General features: G+C 43.2%; 1 protein-coding gene across 1 annotated transcript in view; it reads right to left on the bottom strand.

Moving 5' to 3' along the window:
- akap6 (A kinase (PRKA) anchor protein 6) overlaps positions 1–25,633 on the bottom strand; it is a 206,175-nt gene that overhangs the window by 77,531 nt on the left and 103,011 nt on the right. Inside the window, exons 6-7 of the mRNA XM_036541655.1 lie at positions 21,724–21,820; positions 19,193–19,356 (exon numbers count right to left, since the gene is read on the bottom strand). Of these exons, the coding sequence (XP_036397548.1) occupies positions 19,193–19,356; positions 21,724–21,820 (261 nt within the window). The remainder of the gene's footprint in view (positions 1–19,192; positions 19,357–21,723; positions 21,821–25,633) is intronic.

Here is a 25,633-nt window from a genome sequence, read left to right as displayed (position 1 = left end):
GATATTTCATAACATTCCCGACAGTTTTATGTTTACCAGCTTGGCTATAAGCACTCATGATTAAAAAAAAGTCGAACACAGGCATCTTATCGAAAGTCGAAGGGGCGGGGATAGTGTGAGGTACCTGATCTTGAAGAGCTTTGGCAGTATAGCCACACATACAAAGGACTGTGCACAACAGTAGTGTCTCATCTTTCATTTTCATGTACACATAGAGACAAGTATCCAGCTTAATATCAAACACAACTTTGGATTTGACTGACTAGATATGCATTCTTTATTTCTTTATGAAGCCCATATGTATTAATAAAAATAACACTGCTACTGCAACTACCAATAAAGATTGATTTTTCTAAAGTGAAATTCACAGGCGCCACATCTTGAAGTGCTCTACAAATAATCCATATCAATTCAAAATAATAAAATAAATATATCTGCAATTCTGTAAATTCATAAAGTTAATATAACAAAATGATCATACCAAAAGATACAAGCAGCTGTGGAGAATGAACATAATCTGAATACACTTTAGTAAATATATTTCATCTTTAAAGCTTCACAATTCTTGGACTGGACTCTTTTTAGGATTGCTGATGTAAGTGATGTCAGGAGAGTCCATTCTCTACAGCACAGACTATGATCCTCAGTCTGTGCTCCGTCTATTGCGTTTTCTCTATTAACACCAGAGAGAGTGGCTGCTGCTTCCCTAATGCCTATTCCTCTCACTACAGGCTGGTTAAATATTCATGGTGAAATATTCCACAATGACTGAAGGGTAAATGCTCTGTTCACAGAATGGATGGAGTCTGAAGACTTGTGCAGTTATTAATACATGCTTTCTCAAGAAGTCCTCTGTCAGGGCCCTCTGTCAGTAGGGATCCAGAGCAAACCCCAAAACAGCCTGCCATTCCATCTCCGCACACCCTAAACCAAAGATTAACCACCCCACTTCTGATTAAAACTACATATGAAATATTTACAGTTTCCTGATATTCATACTGTGTGCGCACAAGCATGCATGTGCACACTATGTTGCGCAAGACTGGAAACATATACTGACATTTAAATATGGAATATCAATTTAGTTTTATTTGCAATATATTGACTTTACATTATTATTATTATTATTATTATTATTATTATTATTACTATTATGTATTACTGTATAAATTATGTATTATTGTATGAAACTACTATATCTGAAGTATGACCTACACTATATATATGTATATACAGGGTATAAAATTAACTTTTTGACCTACCTGCCAATGGCAGGTAAGGTGAGAAACTTTACCGGCCAAAATGTGTTTTTACCGACCACTGAACTGCTCACAACACAAGGTCATTAAAAACAGTATAAAAAGCTAGGGCACGGACTGTCTGGAAAAGATTTTTCATTTTCGTCGCAGTTGGGTCATTTATCGCGATAAGTCCCTGCACCGTTGGTGTTGAAGCTATAGATCCCGCTGCCGCCGTGGAAATCTTTACTGTGCTCAGGTGGGCATTTGATTTTTCATGGTCTTTGATTGACTCTACCTTCATCGTTGTTGTTTCCGACGACAAATGAACACGTACGGTTGGACGAATACTTCCGACAGGTGCTACAGGTCATGCTATTGGTACTGCTGTTATATACAAGCCAATCCCTCCTCACTCCGGTATCAGTGAAGCACCGCTTTTTGTTAAACTTTCTCTTGGGTGTATTTCCACCGCTTTCATCGTTTCTCCGTTTTGGTTGCTGCACACCCGCAATATGTCGCCACATGTTTGAAAACGCTGCTTTCTGACTGACTGACTAAACTGACAGACTGACTGACTAGATAAATTGATACATTTTCGAATGCTGATGCTGCGCAGCGCAGCCAGGAATACCTTCAAAATTCACAACGATATCAGTAGACCTGTAGCTGTAGGCCATGTGTGTTTTACCGTCTATGCCTGTGGCATTACTGATGAAAGTTATGTAGTGAAGCAGGCATATTTCAGCAGCTCACCAATGGCGAGTGAACTAATTATTTTATACATCAAAACATATTTTTACTTGCATTTGACGAGTGGCGGGTGCTAATTTTAAACCCTGTATATATATATATATATATATATATATATATATATATATATATATATATATATATAAGGACACATCTGATGGGCATATGCACAGCAAAAGGAAAACATCCAAAGAAAAACTACATGCAAGTTATTACAGTGTATCTTACGTGTGACACATTCCCTCGCCCTTATTACTGACAGTCCAATCTATAGTATGTGACTACTGCACCATCTCACACAAACACGTGTATAAAAAGAAACAGCTGATTGGTCATGACTGTGTTAATGTGGAGTTTTGACAGCTTGACCACAGTTACAGCTGTGTTTGTTTTATTTTATTTGAGCAGCACTGTCAGGTCTATCAGTTTTCATAACAATCACAATGAGGCACATTCAAAGAGAATGATTCATTCTTTGTGGTGCTTGAATGGCTTTTCCCTGTACACATGCAGAATTGACCTGCGCTGATTTTAAATGTACATTATTTTTCTTGAATTCAGTTGTGTACACTGGACTCAAGGTCCATTAGTAAATACTGTATAATGCTCAGAGGAAATAACTGCACTTCTTTTTTTGTCATGACTACTATTTAGAGTATTTTGTGTCATTACAGAAACATTTTGCTTGATGACTGAATGAAAAGCATCCAAGTTGGCTAAGCCAGGGTTTTATTAATAAACAGACATCAGAACACAGCTCTGTGATTAATTTACTAAAGAAATTCCAAACCATACATTTATTTGGATCTTTATTTAATTGTTTACTTTGAAACATCCTCAATTAAAATATTATTCTTGTACTGTTTGAAAAATGTGACTGAATATTCAATAATTTGTGGCGGTGGTTTGAAAGATATTATTTTATGGTTTGACATTGCTAGTTCTTTGAATATGACTCATGCATGAAACTAGGGGAGAAGAGGACTAATGCTGCTGCAGATTTGGATATTTACAGTCATGGATATATGGATATATGGGTGAATAAAGGGTTACCAGCTCCATGGTTGCTCCAGCAGCTGGAAACACACATCTGTAACAGGGCAACTCCACTGGAGAACACTGGCACCCCTGCCCTGGCTCCTTCCTTCAGGTGTTAAATTCTCTGCTGCTGACTAACCAACCAACATATCAAAATCCCCACAAAGTATTCTAGAAGCAACTCTAGTCCACAGAAATGGATCTGTGCAAAACCGCAAAAACTGAGAGAGGAGTACTGTGATCTTTTACATTGGAAAAAAGCATTACATTTTGCATGAACAAAAGTGGCAGGAGACATGTAACCATGTATTGAAGGGTGTCCCGAGTAGTTCCGTCAGCAAGGCATTCGCTTTGAGTCCAAGCCCTGTGGTAACTTGTCAGGCACCTGCGTGTTGCTTGGATGATGTCATTGGTGTTGCGCTCGCTGTGCTGGAATGTGCTGTGTGAGTTGTGATGTGAAGTTAAGCACTGGCTGCATGTGTGTGCATTGGGGGATCGTCTCGCTCCAGCACTCCTGTGTAAGAGCAAGGGGCGTCACAGCCAGAGAAGCCTAATGCACAAATAGTGATTCCAACATAGACTCGCAAAAAGGGAAAATCATTAAAAAATCCCCATTTGGGTATGTTATATGTATTGTATTTAGTTTGACAGGATTCATTAAACAAGGAAATCAAAGTAATAGCCTTCTATTGCCTTCCACATTTTCCAAAATTACCCCGATTCTAATAATTGCAACCCAAAGTGTTCCATGTTGCTTTTATTTGCTTGCAGGTTGGATAATCTTTGATCCCACTTCAGTGTTGAATGCACAATACAAATGTATATATTTATTTTTTAAAGCCTGGTTTTGATTCTGATATTCAGCAAGCACAAGATGTAGCCAAAGGAAAATGAATAAAAGATACAAATACTTAAAAAACAAAAACAAATGCAGTCAAATATGAGGAATTCTGGGACTTCGTGGCTTCATTCATAATCTCAGATGTATTACAGTGTTTGGGGAAGACAACAGCCATTCTGCCTGTCTCTTATTGCAAAGCTCGGAATGAAAGAATAAAAATCTTGCAGTGAGCTTTGCAATGCACAAGGGCATCATTTTCACATTTCAGAAACGGACAGGTATCCTGGCAGCCAGACAGCACAGTGACAGCTGGCTGCATTCACATTCATATTAACAGCTGAAATAAATACAAACACAGCCTTGTCTACACTATCATCCTCTCAATCATACCTGCAAAACATACGCACATTATACAACCATGCTCAGAAAAAGGCCAAACCCCCCCCAAGACACATATACTCATATACACAGATGTGTACTTACAGACACACAGACACATACATACAAACACACACAGACATTTACAGTATTGGGACCATCATCCAGAACTACAAATATGAACAGGGAACTCCCCGCCTATGTCACTGATGACGCCACCCCTCACTGTAAATTTTATGGACTTTCAATCGATGTATATATACGTGCCGGAAACACGCAACATCTGGCCGCTATAGAAAAACCACAAACGAACTGTACTTCGCTCTCTCTCGCCGACGGCACCACGCTGTTAGCAGTAAGGGCAGGCTGTAGCTACAGTTTAACAGTTTAGTTTAGAGCAATGTCGTTCTGTCTGAGCCCCTCATCAAGATTCCAGTCATCAAACTCTCAAGCTCTAAACTAAAAGATAATATACTTCCAAGGACCTGATATCGCATCAGAGGCTGCACGGAAAGCGCAGCTATTTTAAACTTCGAGGTGAGGAGACGACCGGTACTCTTCTGTGCCCTTGTGTTAGTTGACGCCACATCTCCTGGCCAACCAGAGACACAACCCCAGGACAACGATGATACTTGGACGCATGATCCGTGGAGCTGATTCCTACGTCCCCCCGGTCAAGCCAAGATGCAAATCCACCATTAATAAACCAAGTAAGGCTGTGCATCTGGGCATTATTTTAACTGAAACTTTGTAACTTATATGAAACCATTTAAGACTTATATGAAACCATTTAAGCTCTGTTACTTTGCGCATTACTGTTAGCAATGGTCATAGCGCATACAACACAGGAGAAACGAATGCGAATAAATGCTCATTATGTTCGGTGGGAATACGGTTTCCTGACTACTCTGGTCATCACCATTCGGCAGTAGTGAGATTTTTCTCTAATTAGTCGATCTTAGGAGGGACGTGGACACACTTCCCGAAACCTAGGCAGCCGTATACTGGGATAGGATTGATTCGAATGGGATTGATCTACATAGATTCTAATCTATGTACTGAACAGTGATGCAAGCTACCTGTCACCAAAGTTAGGTCGAAGCCACATTCCCTCCAAATTCAGTTTCCCTCTGTTCTAGATACTCCATGTCTACCCGCACGTACACGCTCCTTTATTCTCTTTGTTCCCTTTTTCCGCTACATCCAACCCTGCATGCACATACCTGCACTTCTCCCTTTTGTCAGGAATGCACGCGCATTCCTGAGATTCCTTTCTGCCACTCCTTTCCTCTCGGTACTCTCAACCATATCCATCTCCCGTCCGTAACGAAGTTTTAAACATATATATGAAATATATTTGTATGCAATAAACTACCTTTTGTTTAATTCGGTGTTGTTGTCCTAATGTTGTTCCAAAACTAACTTAAGCCAACTCACTATAAAAGAATTCCCAGGTATTGTTACGGTGAATTAAGTTGCGACATTAGTGATTCTGAACATAAGTTCAGATGTGTAACATCATTGAGTTACTACATCTAATTGAATTCAGTGTAACCATGAAACTAATATTTAAATGAGACTGATTAAATCCCCATTACTTTCGTGAAACAACAACTGGTGCCCCATGTGAGGCATAGACAGCTTTGTTCGTGTTTGAACAGCATTGCGATGTGAGAGGTATTTCATTCATTGAGTTGAACTACTGTTTGTGACCACCAGGTTGCAACCGCCGCACCATTGTCCACTATAGGTTGGAATTTGAATGTGCTTGCGAGCAATTGCGGTGGTGGTAGCGTTGCTATTTTGGTTACGTGACTTGGGTCTTATCGCGATACTGAGACAGCCTCACTCCCGGCATAACTACTATTCGCGAGTTGACTATAGCGATTAAGCAGTTGAAATAAATAAATAAATAATGGTTACTAGACCTTTAATTTATTAACATTTTCGGTTGCCTATTTAATCACCTTTCATTTTTTAATAATTTTTGGTTATCCACAATTTTCCAATTATTAATAACTTTTTCAATAATCAACCAAACTTTGGTTCATTATTGCGAGGTTGTTAATCGAGTTTGGTTCATTGTCCTTTGGTTTGCCAGTAGATTATTGCTGACTTTCCCCTTTCTGAGAGCATACAGCATTTAAGGTTGGACTGAGAGCATACAGCATTTAAGGATGCCTACTGAAACTTGTGTGTTGTAGCACTATACAGTAGCTATTTGGTAAAGACCTGTGCAATGCGCATACCTTGCACTTTTTTTGGGCCATGTAAATCTCAATATGTTCTGAGATGAGCCTTCGTGATTCGCAAGCTGCAGTCATGAAGGATAAATCCCCTCCTTTGGAGTGGATTCCCATTGCTGAATTTCTTGCTGAACTTGGTTTGGCTTGTCCTTCTCCCCACACTCTCACAGTACAAGAAACAGTTGGTAGGCTGTTTCTCCTTTACCATAAGCAAAACAGTTTGGAGCTTGATGCTCTACGCGAAGAAAATAAAATTTTGGGTCATAGTAGTGATAGACTCAACTCAGAGGTTGAAGGCCTACGCCATGACCTCAAATTCACCACTGAGGTCTTGGAGGAGTGCACCTCCAGGCCCACGGAGAGTGAACGAAGACATGCTGCGGCAGTATCCGCCCTCATGCAGAGGGAAAGTGAACTTTTCTGCATGAGGGTACAGGAGGTCCTTGCCTCCAAACCGACAGGGTAGGGTAAGCCTACCACGGCAACAGTCTCACCTTTTCGGACAGGTTCCCCTCTGGACCCAGAAAGCCTTGGGCCCCCACTAAACCGGGATCCAAACCTGGGATGCACTCACTCCAAAGTGACAATCAGAGCACCGGCCACTGAGCCCAGTGGACTGCTGCCAGTCTTTTTCCCATGAGTCATTCCGAACCCGAATTATCCCTAACCTCTGAGCAGGAAACCGAATGCTATATGCACAAACCACATGCCACACGGGGAGGCCATACCCAGCCTGCCTCTGCGTCTCCTCCCCGTGTATCTGCGTGCCACTCCCTAGAGCACTTTCCCAGTTCACTGCAGTCCACACCTACTCCATCACGTCCCCGAGGGGACAAAAGGAGAATTGGGCCGCTTCCCCTTTCTTGTTCCGCTTCACAGCCTCGCCTTCACAAAGTGGGATTCCCAGTACATCCCACAAGCAGCGGGATAGTGAGGGCCACAATATTGCTTGGTTACCCAGGAGAAAAGCAGAAATGCGTTATTGTATTCTCCTCAGGGCAGGGAGGCAGACAGATACTATCGCGAATTTGCAGTACCAAAAGGCCGGAAGGCAGACAGTTCTTATCAAGAACCGCGGAAGGAATACTTGCTGTCACCGCCAAGACATAGACGTCGCGATTCTCGCATCCAGGCCCTAGCCACTCAGCTAGAGGAGGGATCCAGCCTCTCAGATAGTGATTATGCACCTGCTTACCGACCTAAGCAAACACATTACCCTTCTGGTGGCCCCCTTTAAAACACCTTGATGCACTGGCTAAATATATTGGATGGTTTGACCTCAACAGGCAGGATCACAACATGGAGGACTACCTCAGAGAAACAGCCCATAGCCTTGCGGACTTATCAGGTGTGACTCACAGGGAAAAGGTCAGATTCATCTGGAACACCACCTCCAGGTCTGTCCATGCATTCATAGAGTCTCAGCCATCCTCCATCCAGGATAGCTATTCTTGGCTCTGCAGAGCCCTGACAGAGGAGTATTTTTGCTGATGAGACATCAGCCACAATCTCTGCCATACAGCACCACCGCAATCAACACCCCCAAGAATTTTATAACTGGTTGAAACATGCCTTCTTCCAGGGAAGAAATGGGCCAGGTCTGGAAGAGGACCAGGCCTTTAAGTCTCTCTTCCTGCATAACCTACACCCTTGTGTGCAGACACACGTCACCCTTATGACACAGAGGGACAAACCCTCAATGCGTGAAATCGGGAAACTGTTGTCCACTCCGGTGAAAAAAGGGAAGAGGACCAGAGGGTCATTACACTTCAGAGTCCCATGGAGAGTTCATTGGAACTAGAGAGCTCTGATGTCTGTTTTAAAACTCTCTGGCTCTTGTGACCAACACGGACACTCCTAAGGTAGTAATGGTGTGACCAGGAGGTGGAAGCACAAGAAGAGCAAGTCCAAGAGGGGCGGTGACTACCGGCTAAGGCACACTCAGGGAGAGCATGGTGTATATTATTCCCGCACAAGCTCGGGATATACTAGTAGGAGTGAAGAATCGAGTGAACACAGTGACTGTGACTCCCACTGAGACCACAAACCCAAGGGTAAGGGGGGCCGAGGTTCGAGCCAAAGGTCCCCCTCTAGTGAAAGTCAGAACTGGCGTCCCCTAGCGAGTCTTTCAAAGTGTATGGCAGCTCTCACCACTACTCCTGCCTATAAGTGGGTACACTCTGACCAGATTAGGCCATACACCCTTCACCGGTCCAAGGGGGGGCGGGGCACATGACTAACCGAAGTCACCTACTTACTGATGTTGCATGCAACATAACAAACCTAGAACATGCGACTAATCTCCAACATACCCTATAGACAACCCGGCTCCTTACTTCATCCCTAACCTAGATATGTGTATCCTCACCAAAGATATCCACTGGATGTACCCTAGCAACCCATTCATCAAAGACACCACTGAACACTGTGTGGCCTGAGAGCCAGTGCCTCTTTAGAGAAAGGTTGTAGAAACCCGCATTCAGAGCGCATACTCAACCGTAGTGACAGCACTCCGTCACACTGCCCTCCCCTTTGGGAAGCGCACCCATGCACTTCACGCACCAAGGCGTCCCTCACACATTCCCTTGCTGTACTTGTCCCATCCCAGGATGCCCCACTCACTAGTGCTTCACCCATCTCTGGGGTCCCTCACACCGTGCTTCACCCATCTCTGGGGGTCCCTCATACAGCTCACACACTGGGCACGCCTCCGATGGCCTCGCAGCAAGCCAGTAAGCTATCCCACTGGTCCCACTGGCAGTCAGAGCGCGTACTCAACCGTAGTGACGGCACTCCATCACAGTTGACATCGTCACACTTAGACACGTACATACAAACACATACAGACATTTACAGATACACACACAGATAATTACAGACACACACAGACATTTACATACAGAGACACACGTACATAGACACAATAACACAAAGCAATTTGTGCAGCTGCAGTGGTCAGGTCTGTTTCAGAAAATGTCTCTAGTTACCTCTGTATACTACACAATATTGCAAAGGAAAGAAAACTTTCCCATTCTTATCCTGACCTGCCACCACCACATCTGTGAAATGTCACAATCAGATTGTTAAAGCACCTCACCAACAATAAAAAACATATTTGATTTGGGAGATATTTTGCCCCGCCAACCGTACATTTACCCCCTGCGGAAAGTATGCACTGCTGTTATTATTACAGACATTAGGCCACGCTTGCAAAAATCACATGTGCTTTCGCACTCACTTTGTGATGCAGGTTTGCTGGCCCTGCTTGGGGGATGTGGCACAGTTCAGAGCCGAGCCGCATCTGGCAGAAAAGCATTAGTGTCTTGTGAGGGAGCACACCGGGCTGGCCACACTCTGGGCTTCTGCACAATGTGAGGCGCTGTGATCATTTTAGTGTAATCAGACGAGGTCATTACATCCTTATTTTCACCACTGTATTCTTCATGCCATTTAAATGCTGGCTCATTGGAGCTAATTTGGATTGCTTTGGCAACGAGCTCTGTCAATGACCCAACAGCAGAGGTGATGGCATTTGCAAGCCCTCCTGAAGGTGATTCAAACTCTGCTTTGGCTCTCAATTTGTCAGCAGTAAACTAGACGTGCCAGTGATCCTTAAGAGGTGCTATGCCCAGGTCAGACAGGCTCTGACCTGGTTTGCATGACTTGCTTTGTCACTTTCCTGTTCCTTGACCTTTATCTCAGACTAATTACCAAAAAGCCATCGATTATTTTGAACATGTGCAAATAGAAATCTTCAAGCCACTGTTCCTTAGCTATATGCTTCACAGCATTCTATTGTTTTGCCACTGCAAGTTGATTCACCAGTGAGCTTAGTTTATGACATTTTACCTTCAGCTATCCTACAGACAAAACAAAGGACCAGGTTTAGTATAGTGACAGGTGCAAGGCAGACATCCAAACATAAAGATAATGACTCATTTACTAAAATGGTTATGGAAAGCAAGAAATTACACCGTGAATACGAATAAAAACCCTGTTGTCATGGTTAGCAACACACATCACAGAACACATTGGACAGGCTGTCACCTGGCCCCAGTGAAAACACATGCAAACACAGCTTATTACAATTCATAACCTGCAGAACAAGAGTAGAACCTAGGATCCTATCATGCACAAAATAAACTTGCTTTGCACTACGAAAGGAACAGCTGAAGAAATGAAGATGACACTACAGTCAGTGGTGCAGTGATGGAAAAAATGTTGTTTACTGTACATGCATCGCAGGCAAAAAATACAGACAGTAGTCTATATGGAAGAAATGGCACTGCCACATCTTGAACAGGCTAACAGGCGCATACAGTGATAGGAATAACTATTCTGCCGAAATGCTAACATGAACCCAAAGGAACATCTCAGGGTATAGTTCTACACATGGTTAATACGTTACTCAAGGTAAATTTGAAGAAGCTCTGCCACTTGAGCTGTTAATACTGTTAAGAGTTCTACTAATCGACAATGCATAAACTGAACTGTGAATGACGTGGACTAAAGGCCTTTTGAAAATTAGCGGCTAATATCAGGCCAGGCTGGATGATTGCACCAAATAATTAAATGCATCATGTGCAACAGGTTTGCATTTCCTACTAGTGAATTCATAATAGACAAAAAACCATGAGGCAGCTCTTTACACATTTGATACAAGATTTGGGAGCATTAAGTTTGTTTGATATTACCTACCAGGAGTTCTTATTTCAAGACTATGATTATAATATTATATCTATATATCCACATGAATTATGAACAACAACAATTTTATAGTTGCAGAAAGTATTTGACTGAGCTTCTTCATAGTGCTTAGTTTATACAACTGCATATTGTGTCCAAAGAGCAAGTGTTAATGCCTGCTTTTAACAGGTCATAAAATTTCCATGCAAATATGAAGCTCGCACTTAAACTTGTCTGCTTAATGGACCACATCTGCAAAATGTCCTCCCAGCTTTAACACCTTCATCTCAGTTATACATATAAATATGAAGCATGAATTGCATATGTATCAAAGGAAAGATACACAGTGACACTAAATGCAAATTTTACTCATCACAATTTAATATATTCCTGATACATTTCTGTGGGCTTCCACCACCTGTAATCTACTCACAATCCTTTAGCAAATCTTTCCCAAAACCTACAGAAAGAGATTATGCCAAAAGACAGAATCAGATTTTTAAATACTGTGTTCAAGAGGGCTTAAGACTACAGACACTGCTAAATTCAAATGAATTTCATTTCAATTTATGCAGAGCACAATCTGTGGAGATGAGAAGCAGCAAATGTATGAAAGAAGACAATTAACAATGATTAAATAATAATTAAAAGCTCTCTTGATGATAATGTGCATTACCTCAACAAAAATATTCCCTAGCACCAGTGAAATGTGCAGGCTGGCATGGAGCCTTTGATCAGCTGCAAGGTATGCTGGGAGTTACACAGGAGAGGCAAGGCACACTGAGGTGAGCGCCACTTGGCTTAATTTCATTTTTGGGCAATGATGACCCGGGGTTCCTTTTCCAACAGGCTGGCTTTGATATCCCCCTGGTCTGCTCCACATGCATTGTGGGTGCTGGCAAGGCCTAGTGGCTCATTAGCATACGCTGGGGTGGGGGAATGGAGCCACCCCACTGTGCTGCCGTCAGTTGGCTCACACAGGTGAAATGGCTGCCCTGAGGCAGATGAGCTGTCTCCCATCAGCTGCAGATAAGGCGCACTTTTACATACATACATATAACAGCATAAATGTATCCTGCTGCTGGTCAGGCTAAGATGCTTTAAATCATATGCATGTACCCCAGACATCGATATCAGTAAACTCAGGGGCAGAAGAAATGGTGGTGCAGGGCTGACACTTGACGTTCTGATAACCTCCTGGCGACATTGCTGCAACATGATGTTAGAATGTTCCATGTCGACCAGGTGTCGTCTCATACCCTCTCAAAATTCAATGTAGGCCACCCTGCTCTGATAATTAGGGCAAGATGAAAAGATGAGACTGGTGGTCTCCAACAGCTGGAAGGGTTTAAAGGGCTGACAGGAGAATTAGGCCCCCTGTTCAGGGACAGCTTTGGTATGCTCCATCACCAGGCACAGGCTAAGGTCTGTTTCACCTCAATCCGCTGGTGGCCAGTAAAGAGCGGAGCAAGACGGCACTTGAGTGTGCCATGGCAGTCCAGGGCCCCTCTGTCTAATGCAACAGCACTGTAATAGAGGGGGTCCTTTCAGCAATGTCAAATGCTGGGCGTCTAGAATCAGTGTGTGCTCACCAATGCACCCACAATTCACACTGAACAGGACCTCCTTTCCCCTCTTCAAATTCTACTGCATGTTATATGAGAACATTCAGAAATTCAAGATTTTCATTAATAAGGTGGGTTTCCATTCAGGTTTCTGGCTCCATATGCTGAGCAGAAGGTGTCCTCCCTACTTAACTGTGTGTATGAGACAAACAGACACCTTGATCAAGAGCAACCTGCTTTTTCACAAACATAGGTCGGGAGTGAGCACTGCACAGATCTCACAGATCCATCAGTTGTTTTGCTGAAATAATCTGTGTCAATTATCAGAAAATACAAGATGCACCGCTAAAATAGATTTTTGGAAGGATTTCAGAGGTCCTGCAGAGGTGGGCCTTGTGTACACTCTCAGAGCAATGTGTTAAAATGCTTCAACACGCTAACTGCGTTTGAATCCAACCACAGGTTTGCCAGCAACAAAGTGACAATTCATTCTTTGGCATTAACTTCAAAATTCAAATTCGGCTATATGGGTGGCACACTTTGTACACCTCAGTTTTGTGGAGAATACCAGCAGGTTTGTGTGACCCGGTCTCTACCTACTCAGAACACTACCAATAAGCAACTGTTGACCCTCTGTTTTAAGGTTTGTCCCTAAGTGACCACTCATACAGTTTTCATGGTAGGCACTTCTATGAATTCTCATATTCTTAGTGCTCCCATGAGGCTTAGTAATCATGAGGAGTTTGGAAAACCTTTATACGTAACAATGACTTCCATTTTGTAACAATGCAATGCTTCCTATTGGAATATGACCTTCAGCCCCAGCTTCTAATGATACTGTGATGCAGGCATGGAAGTAATGAACTACAATTACTCTCGTTACTGTAACAAAGTAGATTTTTTGTGTACTTATACTTTTTTGTGTATTTTTTAAAAAACTGTAATTTTACTTTTACTTAAGTATGTTTATGTTGAGGTATTTTACTTCGCTACAATTTAAATTGCCTCCGTTACAGAGTAAAAAAAAAAAAGTCTCCATGAACTACGCACCAGGAAATGACATGATCTCCTATGCCAAGACAGAAACTACCGTCCTATAAATGTGTCTGATGGAGATCGGAGAGAGAATTATTACGCCAGCTTTTACGCTAAATATTACATGTAAAAGACGACACAATTGTATCTGACAATTAAAGTGTAGACTATTTTTGGATTGTATGATCGTAATAGCATGAGATTTATTAACATTTGTGCTTTATTCAATTTCTATCAAAGCAGAAATTAGCTTGCTAACTAGGTGTATCAATTAGCAAACTAGCTTGCAAGCTAAAGTAGCTTGCTAGTCACCTGCAGCTAGCTCTCGGCACACTGAGGAAAGTAGCTGTAAAACAAACAACAAACTGTGATACACCAACTTTATTAAGTACCGGGCATGACATGGTGACCACCTCTGAGTGTTTACTAATATTCACATATCGTGTGCAAGTCCACTTCATATATTCTCCTCCGGCTAAACGCTCTTCAATTAGGCTATGTGATCAATGTCTGGTCTGTTGTCACCGCTACCACGATGACAGACGGCAGACTCACTGGACTTGCCCTTATGAACATTCATCCTGAAATGAAAATAGACAGTGAGGAAGTGCACAAACAATTCCATGCGACCGGGGGAAGAAGGGTAAACTTCAAATAGGTAGGCCAGATTTCATTATTCATTAATCAGTCAGTAGCGTTTTTCTCTCTCAGCTCTCTCTCTTGATGCGTGTACGTGCACGTGCGTGGTCAGGTTACTGTGCGTACCCTAAAAAGAAATCCTGCAGGTGCCCCTGCTCGTTGCTAACCATAGATCATTTGAGGGAAGCCTGCAAAGCAGCATTTATTGACTTAAGTGAGAATAAAAATCAGGTCAACTCCACATATCTTGGATTTGGTTGAGCTAACGGGTGGTGATGCTAGGGCTATTGCGACTGCATTAACGGATTTTCTGGTCAAATGCGGTTTAAAAAAGGAACATCTGATTAGCATTGGGACAGACAATGCCTCTGTAATGACTGGCATAAATAATGGTGTTTACAAAGTCCTTCGGGATGAGTACGGTCTGTCCAGTCTTGTGCTCATTAGATGTGTGTGTCATTCTCTCCAGCTAGCTGTCAGCCATGCATCACATGACACCATACCAAGAAGTGTGGAGTACCTTGTGAGGGAGACATATAATTGGTTTTCTGTGTCTTCTAAATGGAGGGATGCTTACAGGGCAGTCTATGAGACAATAAACATTGGAGAAACACGGTGGCTGTCCATTGAGCCCGCAGCTGACCGCATCCTGAACCAGTGGGATGAGTTGAAGCTGGACTTTGTCCTTACAGAGTCTTCTGAGCATTGCTACATGGCAGAGACACTATGTAATGTACAGTGACCCTCAGAGTGTACTATACCTAACATTTTAAGGTCAATTCTATCAGAGGTCCAAGCAGCTCTGAAGGCTTTTGAAGCTGAGCAAGGAGACCCGCTCAGGCTTTTAGAAACTTCAATGACTGGTCTCATTAAGTCTGTCACCACACGTGTTTTAAAACCAATGACAAGAAGTAATGTACAATTTCACCATAGTAACAGTACTTTTACTTGAGTAAAATAATTCTGTACTCTTTACACCTCTGCTGTGATGTTTGCAGGCTGATGATTGTGACAGAGGACTTGGCCATTGGTCACTGTGCCACAGTCATACATCATGACCGTGAAAAATTTGGTGAAACACAGATGCTAATGAACACCCTTTGTAATTTTGTCAGCTCATAAAGGTTTCCTTTACGTTGCCGTGACACTCCAAGCGATATGCTGCAGTACACATGCTAGCAAAACCATGGGCTCTACAGGGTGCTGCAGCAGTTTAACGGGAGTTAAAGAGTCACTGCAATGTCAAACTCCTGTGGTGTCTAGAAGCCTCTGTGCTGCTATTAAGACTAAAGCAACTGTACTTTCTGAAGACAACAGGAGTCAGATGCACACGCAAATACCTCCTTTCATTTAGGCAATGCAAACAGGCACTCAACAACAGCAAACTCCTGCCCAAAAAAACAAACCAAACGAGAAACATTCAAATGTACAAATCATGACCCTTCAACCAGACACCCCCCACCACCAAAAAGCATGGTTATGTTTATTTTATTTCTGCATCTCTCGTTCCTGTGATCTTCCTCAACGATTTAATTAGAGGAGAATAACTAAACAGGACAGGGCCCCCTTAGGACTCGCATTTGCCCAGCATCCAGTCCCGTTAAAACTTTATGGTCCTGTCTAAAATAATTCAGATTGCAAGAAAGAACACAAAGATGACACCAAGAGCATATGTTTAGTGCAGTAATAACAAACCGTTATGGCCGTCAGGAGAGACGTGTTCTGCTTTATGCACACCTTAATGGCATTCTGGGGACAATGTGAGTGTCTTCATAACATCATATATTACTGGAGTGACAGGTCACATTGCTCTTTGGTGTGCTGTTTCACACAAGCAAATTAATGGCCACGCAGGGCACCTGTTGTTTCTAAGGATTAGTAATTAATGACAGCAGTGAGTTTTCCTCAAAAAATGTTGGCACAGGAGCCATTTTTCCCTTATCGCCTGTCATAATTCTGCAGCTCAAATAATTTATCGGCACTTCTAACATTTTTAAGTTTGGATACATTGAGGCACCGAATATCACATTTATTAATTCATGGAATTCATCTGATGACTGATCAACATGCATGTACACTGTTACAAAAAAGAGGAGTTCAAATCAGTTATTTTGTGAAAATCAAGTAAAAAGCCGATGAACATGGGCTAGCATGCTCACTACATCTCCTGAGTAGCACTATAATGCTTTTACTCCAGCTAGACATACTGCTATTTGCACAAAACGGCATGACCTTTATTTGGCCAGTCATGCTAAAGCATTTTTAGTTGAACTTTGGCTTCATGTTCTGATTCCATTTCATCGGTTGAGCTCTGTGCTGTGCTCTTCCTGCTTTTTCTGAGCTCTTATCTGCACTGTCTTTGATCCAGTCTACAGCAATCTTGAGCACCTAGTACCCGTCCGTCAGAAAGCACATCCAGTTTGTCCTTAAGGACCGCCCCCTACATCATTCATGCGTCACACTACTGCTTACTAAGACTTACTTGCATCAATGCTCTCAGTGGGACTTCTGAATCAACAAAATGATAAATAAAAAAAGACAAGCAGAAAATGATCAAAGCTTAAAATGTTCAAAAGCTTCAGCAGATAAAAACTTAGATTACTCAAACTGATTAATCTCTGAATTTCTCCAGATGGCATCTGCACACATCCTGAATCACAGCAGAAAAGGACGGTGGACACTTTGCAATGATGTAATGGTTGCTGGACATGTCCAGGACATGGCAAAACATGTGCAATGAATTTCAAACTTCCTATGCAGGACAGGAAACATGAAGATGGCTGTTTACAGAACAGAGTAACACAGGAGTACAGTCACAGGGGCAGGCGCCAGTGGGACCCTTTCAGATTACAGCAGGTAGTCTCTCCTGCCCACGACATTAGGCATAACCATTTAAACACAGGCAATTATGTTGGCTGAGTCGTTTATGACCATTGGGAGAGTAGCTTCTCATAGCTAACACTGGGTGTGAATGGGTGTGTCCACACTGATGGCCTTCACTGAGATAAGGATGGACATGTACTCCTTCTCACCGCAGTTGCTGCAGAAGCTAATGCCATTTGCTGTGCTGTCTCCTGGTTTTAAGCCTATCGGGCACCCAAATCTATGGATGCTTATCCTTCCTAGGACCTAGGAGTGACAGTGTGAAAGCCTTAGACCCGCCCACTGGGGTTGGGGCAGTGAGCTTGAGGGGCAAATGTGCCATTTTGCTCTCTTGCCTTATCCATTACAGAGAGGATGGGTCACCAATTAGAGGAGGGGGAGTGGCTAATGATCCAAAAGATCTGGAGGTGAGTGATGTCCTGTTTGGTCTATATAGAAGCATGCTTGGAATACACTATACCTGGCTGATTTAAAGCCCTGTTTATTACCTTCGTTAGGATTCCACCCTGATGAACCCATAATGTTGGAATGGTAACGGTCAAGGCTGTAGATTTAGGGTTATAACAACAGTCCCACCAAAAAAAAGCATAATCATTTGTATGTGTGCTAGCACATTTTTACATGCACAGAACACAATAAATGACATAAGTCAAACAGTTGTTCTATGTGTATCCATATTTTGAAATTTTGTACAATACACTCACATTAATATAAAAAATTATTCATTTAAAGCTGATGGAGAAGCCATGAGACAGGAGAGTCATGGTGATTTCTGCCACTCCCTCCACGCAGTGCCATACGTATTTATTCAACCCCAGCACCACTGCCAGGGCTTAAACACACAGGCCGCAGGGAGATTTGTAGCTCCGTCCCTGACCTTCCCCCTGCTACAATGGCCATCTTCTAATTAGGCAATGCATCTGATCGTCATTAACAGCAATGAGATAATGAATCACTCGCTCCCCTCTTTGTTAATTTGCTGTAACCAAGCGGCTAATGGATGTCAGAGCTGACTGATCACACTGATTGTGCTGATTTATAATTGCAACAAAACAATTTAAAAGCACGGGGATTATCTGTGTCGCCGAAACAACAGGGTTCTGCTTCTACCCAGAAAACAAACTAAACAAACAGGTAAGGCAGGGGAGCAGGCTCTTATTTCTGCGGGAGCCTGGGGGGTGGAGCCATGTTTTAAGGACTCATCTCACTTGCAGGAGATCAAACCCAGAAATCACCACCAAAAGAACCTCTGAAGACCGGACCATCAAAACTGCCCCTACCCCTTGGGAAGCTCATCAGAAGCATCTTGATGTTCTGATGCCATTCAAGGTGTGGTCTTGATGCAGGTACAAATAGGATGTTGCTCCTTTACAGTTAGGCAAGACAGACCACCCCTGAGCTCAACCTCCAATATAATTATGTATTCTCACATTTGATAATTAAACAATGACAATATTGCAAAAACTCTGAATACATTCTTCTGCAGCTCAGTTATTGAGTGTAAGGTGCATAAATTGAATATGGCACTGAATATTCTCAGCATCAAATGGTTTTGTGTGTGTGTGTGTGTGTGTGTGTGTGTGTGTATACACGTGCATGCGTGCACTTCCTCTAATTATTCATGCAACCTTACAGGCCTTTGCGTTCATTAAAGAGACATCTGATATTCATATCATGCACATCTAGGCTTGTTCTCCCAACTCTCAAGCCTTCTAACTGGATAGCTTCACTTGGGCTGTTTCTTATGCTAATGGTGGCGCCCCCTCCCGCGCTCCCACTGTTTGTTTATTTTGCTGAGCGAGCACTGGATCGCCGCAGGCAAGGGGAGCGGACTTCAGTGGCAGGCGGGAAATGGGGGGAGGAAATGGGGATGCACAACAGCCAGTTTACCTTGGGGCTGGTGGCTCCGCACCATGCCTCGCCAGAAGCCTCTTGGGCCAGGATCTGTGCTTTGATGGCATCCAGGGCACGCAGGATCCAGCAGTGCTGTCTGCGAATCTGCCTCTGCAGCTCCTGCCACTGCTGAGCAATCATCTGCAGCATGTCCCTGAGACCTGCAGAAAGATGGGACTCAGCGATTCAGTGATTCACTCTGGTGGAGTCTGGGGATATGTGAGGGATTAGGGAAGATGGGGGAGTGGGGGAGAGAGACTCAGGACTCAGTGATTCAGACAGGTAGATCAGGGAAATGTGTGAGGGATGGGTAAAGATGGGGGGAGAGAGATAGGGGACTCTGATTCAGACAGGTAGATTTGGGGGGACATGTCAGGGATGGGGATAGATGGGGGGACAGACACAGGATTTGATGATTCAGACAGATGAAATAAGGGAATGTGTGAGGGATGGGGATAGGTGGGGGAAAGACACAGGAATTAATGATTCAGACAAATGGAGTAGGGGAATGTGTGAGGGACGGGGATAGATGGGGGAGAGACACAGGATTCAGTGATTCAGACAGATAGATTGGGGGATGTTTGAGGGATGGGGATAGATGGAGGAGAGAGACAGGACTCCTTGATTCAGACAGGTAGATTGGGGGATGAGAGAGGGATAGGGGTAGACAGGGGAGTGGGGGAGACAGTTTGAGAGTGAGGTAAAGAGGCAAACAGATTTAGAGGGAGGGAGAGGGGGAGGGGTAGAGTGTGGGGGATGGAGAGATAGAGAAAGTGTGAAGGAAAGAGGCAGAAAAGGGGTGATAGTGACACCCCAGCCACTGCATCAACTCCTGCTCTGAATGTCCCTGTGTGAATAAATTAAACATGTAGGTTAGGATATACTTACTGTAAAAAGCCAAATAAAAACCTTAGAGTAATAAAATACTGATGAGGTATTGGTGTGAATCATGCTCTGGAACCCCACTGCACCCCTTTATGGGCCATTTCTGTTCCATAGACCACATCAGGACCACACCCCTTTTACAATCAGCTATTTTTGGAGCAAAGTCTAGCTTTGTTCTGTTTCATATGTAATTACAGATGAACAAGATTATTCTTCATAAAAGCGCTCCACTGACAACATTTGCAAGGCAATATTTATTTACTGGTCAATATGTTGCACTGCCTGTGTGGTGAGACTTGCATGAAAACCGCAACACTGTTAAACTGTTCACCTGAGGTGATCGTTTAGATAGGAGGTCAGCCATTTCCATTTACTGGAAGGTGAGGATCTGGACCTGAGAGAAAGAAGCAGTCATCCTGGGACTGACCAATTAATCCAACTCTCTCCCTCACTCTCCACTAGACAGGGACAATGTCAGCTGACCACTGTGCTCAAAGTCAGGAGCCATTGCTATAGAATGTATGAGATCTTGAAAACCTCAGCACTTTGTTTTATTCATCACATGCAGAAACTTGCTCACATGTACAGCAGCACCCAAAGTTTAATCCTCATTCGGGTTACCAGGGAATTTTCAGCAGGGTTAGTGTCCTCAGTGCACTGCTAGTTTCACAAATCCTATTTGTTCACAGTAATTCAAAAAGCATAAATTAAGATAGCTAAATGGGAAGAAAGGCAGGCATGAAGCGAGCGCAGATCCATGTTTGTAGTATGCGTGGATTACATGCTTTATTATCTATCCACTGTTGAACAATGCCAGCTGTTGCTCATACCTGCAGAATCATTACTGATCTGTAGAGTTGCTAGGAAACCAGGTATTAGTGGGAATGCGGGAAGTTGGGGAGAGATTTGCAATTAATAACTGCGGTGTCTAACACAAACTGACTGAAGGTGCTAGAAAGCCATACTGATTAAACACAGCAAGAGGGAAAGAGAGTAAGAGACAGACAGAGGGGGAGGGAGAGGGAGAGAGAGAGAGAGAGGGTGAGAAGGAAAGACATGACATGCTGACATGCAGCCAGAAGAAGGGAGAGAGACAGGGAATGAAAGAGAGGGATGGAGAGAAAGGGAGAGAGATGCAGACAGACAGAGAGAGAGAAGAAAAAGGAAAGAAGAAGGGGGAGGTGGTGAGGTGGCTGGATCTTGGTGAATTGCAGTAGGCCTTGGCTGGTGGAGCTTTCAAAGCAGTCCAGCTCCTGGGGACCATCTGCATTTTTAATAGTCGTCAGCTTAACAACCAGAAAGGAGACACCCCACCAACGGGGAGGCCAGCTTAGCGGATTTGTACATTTGCGGCTGGCTGCTGGAGGGGAATAATCACCCAACGCAGAGCGGGGGAATGTCTGAAAGATGCCCTCTGACTCCTGACCTGCTGTTCTTAATTCCACCCACTTGATATACTCCGTCCTGGTTACCCAACGTAGCCCCCCCCCTTCACTCAGTTCACTGCAGAGCACCATTCCAAGCGTATATGAAGAGAGCTGGCTCCTTTGCTTGAAAAGTGAATGCTGAAAGATTTATAAATCCTTAAGGTCAGTATGTTAATATAAACATTAATAATGAATGAGAGGGATTCAGCACGCTACCTGATTTGTGGGAGATGATGACTTCCAGGAGCTGCCTGCCCTCGTCCAGCACACTGTCTTTCAGGGAGCAGTGGCTGTCCACGCTCAGCTTGAAGCTCTGCGGTGGGACAGCACACACTGAGTAACGCCTTACCACACACACACACACACACACACACACACACACACACCAGGGTTTCCGCTAGGATTTCTTCTTGCCGGACAAATTTGAAACTTACCGGTCGCGTTTCAATAACAGCCTATGTTACAAACGCAAATATAACGTACACCTAGGTTGACGAAAGAATGACAACGACCTCAAATCAGTTTGACTGTTTAATGAACAGTTATGATTATGCAAAATGAACAGTAACGATTGAGCAAAACGTCAACATTAACCGCTAAAATGTAAGATATTATGAAACATCTGTAACCTGCAACATCTGTAGCCTGTTTTAAAAAAAGGCTAGGCCTACACGGCATCAAATGTAGCCTATAGGCTACCAGGTAACATTTTATTTTCTCCTTTTTTTCATTGCAAGTCCTCTGCTGCCGACTTGAAATCAAACGTGTCCAAATGTGTCCTTGCAGCTTGCAATGCGCATAAGCCACGTCACTCTCTCCTCCTCCAGACGACTTTGCAGCGCCGTCTTAATTCGATTTTGCAGAGAGAAGCCCCTCTCTGCTGTCACACTTGACACGGGCAGAAGTTCTAGGGTTGCCAACCGTCCCGTAAAATATGAAATCATCCCGTAATTGGAAACTAACAGACGTGTTCCGTATTGAACTGATACGGGACGCACTTTGTTCCGTATTTTTGAGAATCAATTCAGTGCAAATCTATGGGAGAGAAAGATTACAGGTAAACTATTAAGACAGGGTGATTTGTATGTGATAGAAGGTAACCCTGCTGCTCACCCTCAGCCTGTCTGTCATGTCATTCCACTACCCAAACAGAGAATGCGCTTCTCATTGGTCGTGACTCACGACCCTGCCAGCGTTGCTACAATACGCCTGACAGCGCTAATGATTGAAATTCTTTCATAATACCAGGCCTGTTTTATTCAAAAGTAGAGCTGGGCGATAAAACGATAACAATAATTATCGCGATATAATTTTCCTTGATAGAAATATAACAAATGTTCAATAAATGTTCAATATAATTACTTTCCATGCTTAGATAGCAGCACAGAAATGAATCACGAACTGCCAATCATATCGCAGGAATACAGGTATGCACTGCACAAGTTGGGTTGCACGGTAAGAGGTATAAATTCAGGCCAGCACGTGGTATTGTTTACAGTCACAGTGGCTGACAGGCTTGTAGTTGGAGCAGAATAAGCAAAATAAGCGAAATGAGCGACACAGAAGAAAAAGCAGTGCCCATGACCAGCTTGAAGGACGAAGACATCGGCGACAAGAAAGGTCACTCAACTTCAGTAGTTTGGAGACAGTTTGGCTATTTACAGTCCAACAAAAACAGAGCAGCGAGCACTGCAAACTGTGCCAAAGACACGTGCCATCAAAGACGGGCAACACCACAAACTGTTTCATCATTTGAAACAATATCACCCATTAGAACATAGAAAGTAAGAAATTACAGTCCCAAACAAGTGTTGTTAGCGGACCCTCGACAAGCACCAGGCCAGTACCCAGTGTGACTACCCAGCAGCAAATGATCGTATCAGCATTTTCCATCACCATGCCTTACGACAAAAAAAAAAAAGAAACGAAAAGACAAAGACATCACAAATGCAGCTGCATATTGCATTGCAAATGACATGCTTCCCATTAGCACTGTCGAAAATGAGGGATTCAAGAATCTTATCAGTCCATCAAATGTAGTTTTTATATATATTGTTTTTCTTAAAATACAGTTGTTTTATTCTAAAGAATGAGAAAATAATACATGTTAAACTGTTGTTTTGCACAGCCCAGATAAAATTCTTGAATGATAATCTGTTATCCACGTATTCCTATCACTCAAAAAAACAAAACTGATCAAATTCAGGTTTGTGTGTTTGATTGTCTTAATACATGTGCCTATAGATACACGTCTGGTAAATGGTTGAAGCCATTGCAGTTTCCTTGATGTGATTATGTATGGTATGGATAGAACTTCTCACAACCAAGTATGTGGGCATTTTTATGTCATATCTTTAGATACAGTAAGTCTATTACTGAAGGGTAATGCAGGTGTAAGACCCATTATATTAGTTATAAGTCCACAGTAGTAGCTCGGAGCTCCTCAATCCAGCACCCCCCTCCCTGTTCCTTATTTCCATTTCAAGGTAGTTGGCAACCCTAGGCAGAACACAGGCAATTTTAGTCAGTGTAGCCCAGCACACCCTTTTGGGGAAAAAAGTAGCCTACTGTAGGCTGTTAATAGGCTGTTCAAAACACAATGTCCTGTTTAGGGATAGCCTTCATTATTGCTACGTTTGATAGGAGCATTATTACCGGACATTTTGACCGGCAAGTTTTTAATTTATTGGTTTTTTATAAATTTTACCAGGCAAAAACCGGTAATTACTGGCTAACGGAAACCCTGACACACACACACACACACGCGCACACATACACATAGGCACACACATACACGTGCACACGTACACACAGCACGCACTGAGTAACACCTCAGCACACACAAACACATGCACACACACAAATACACACACAAACAAACACACACACACAAAACCAGAGGCAAGCACATGCACACACGTACACTCACACACACACACAAGCTAAATCACACACATATCCTTCAAACATCAATAAACTGTGCTCCAAATGTACCTGCTTCTTATTCTGTTTCTGTCCTCTCTTATCATGGTAAGACTGATTGCTCCTACTGCATTCAATACATGTAAATACATTGATTATTGAAGTAAAGTGAACCTTCTGAAGGTGATTAATGGGATGGCTAATTCCTTAGTAAATGGCACCATTGGGTCTGCCAGTTGCTTTTGTTTAACCCATCCCCACAAACTTCATTTCCCCTTTTCCCCCTGCTGTTGATGGGCATCACTTTTGAATTGCTCACGCTGATTGGTTTTTGTGATGCCTGGTGCGCTTGTGTGAGATGCAGTCAAATCATGGAGAGCATCACCCCCAGTCCTGGAGGAAGGGGTACAGAATATGCTTTTGAAGACGCAGGGAAGGGGGGAGGGGGTCCCGTGGGAGCTGCACAGAGAGGCGCCTGGAGCCATCTTCGCCTCAGATTCTTGTCTCGTCAGATCTCAGCTGGGCCTGCCCATCGCGATTAAGGCCTGTTCAGATCTGACCTGCTCCAGCGAAGCCGCGCGGAACTGCCGTGGCTGAAGCTAAGTGCTCTCGATGGCACGCCGTGCCCAGAAGCTAAGTGGAAGATGATGGTGTGTATTCTTCATTGTCTTAAAGTGGCACCCTCCCCTTGCCCCACCCCCACCAAACCCCAAAATCATCTGACCCTAATCTTGACCTTGAACATTCTACACAAGAATGGCTGAAACAGCAAGACTATACATTACTTCACTAAGCAAAAGACAACTGAGAGATTGAACTGCAAAAGACAGACTTTCTCCTGGACACTGATACAGGACCCTTTTTAAAAGAGATTCAGGGACATCAGATGTGATCTGGCAATCAAGGTATCACCTTTGAAGAGATATAAAAACACACATGAACTGACCCTATATCAGCTTCAGGTTTTGCACAAAAATGAACAGTTAGGGTTATGGTAGCTTATCTTGGATCAGTGTTTGCAGGGCAATATCTAACTAGAGCTTTTTCCTCATAAGGCAAATCTGTAAGAGCAGCTATCAACAGCAACATCTTTTACAATACAGTGAATGCAATAAATTGTTGATGATGCAGAGTTGATAATGTTGTTCTTGTGGTGGGGGATTTTGGCCAGGAGAGAAGGCTGAGGATGGGTATGGTTTGGGGC

The sequence above is a fragment of the Megalops cyprinoides genome, chromosome 12 (genome assembly GCF_013368585.1).
Source record: "Megalops cyprinoides isolate fMegCyp1 chromosome 12, fMegCyp1.pri, whole genome shotgun sequence".
NCBI lineage: Eukaryota > Metazoa > Chordata > Actinopteri > Elopiformes > Megalopidae > Megalops > Megalops cyprinoides.
Note: the sequence above shows the minus strand (reverse complement) of the source record. Positions and strands in the feature narration are given on the sequence as shown.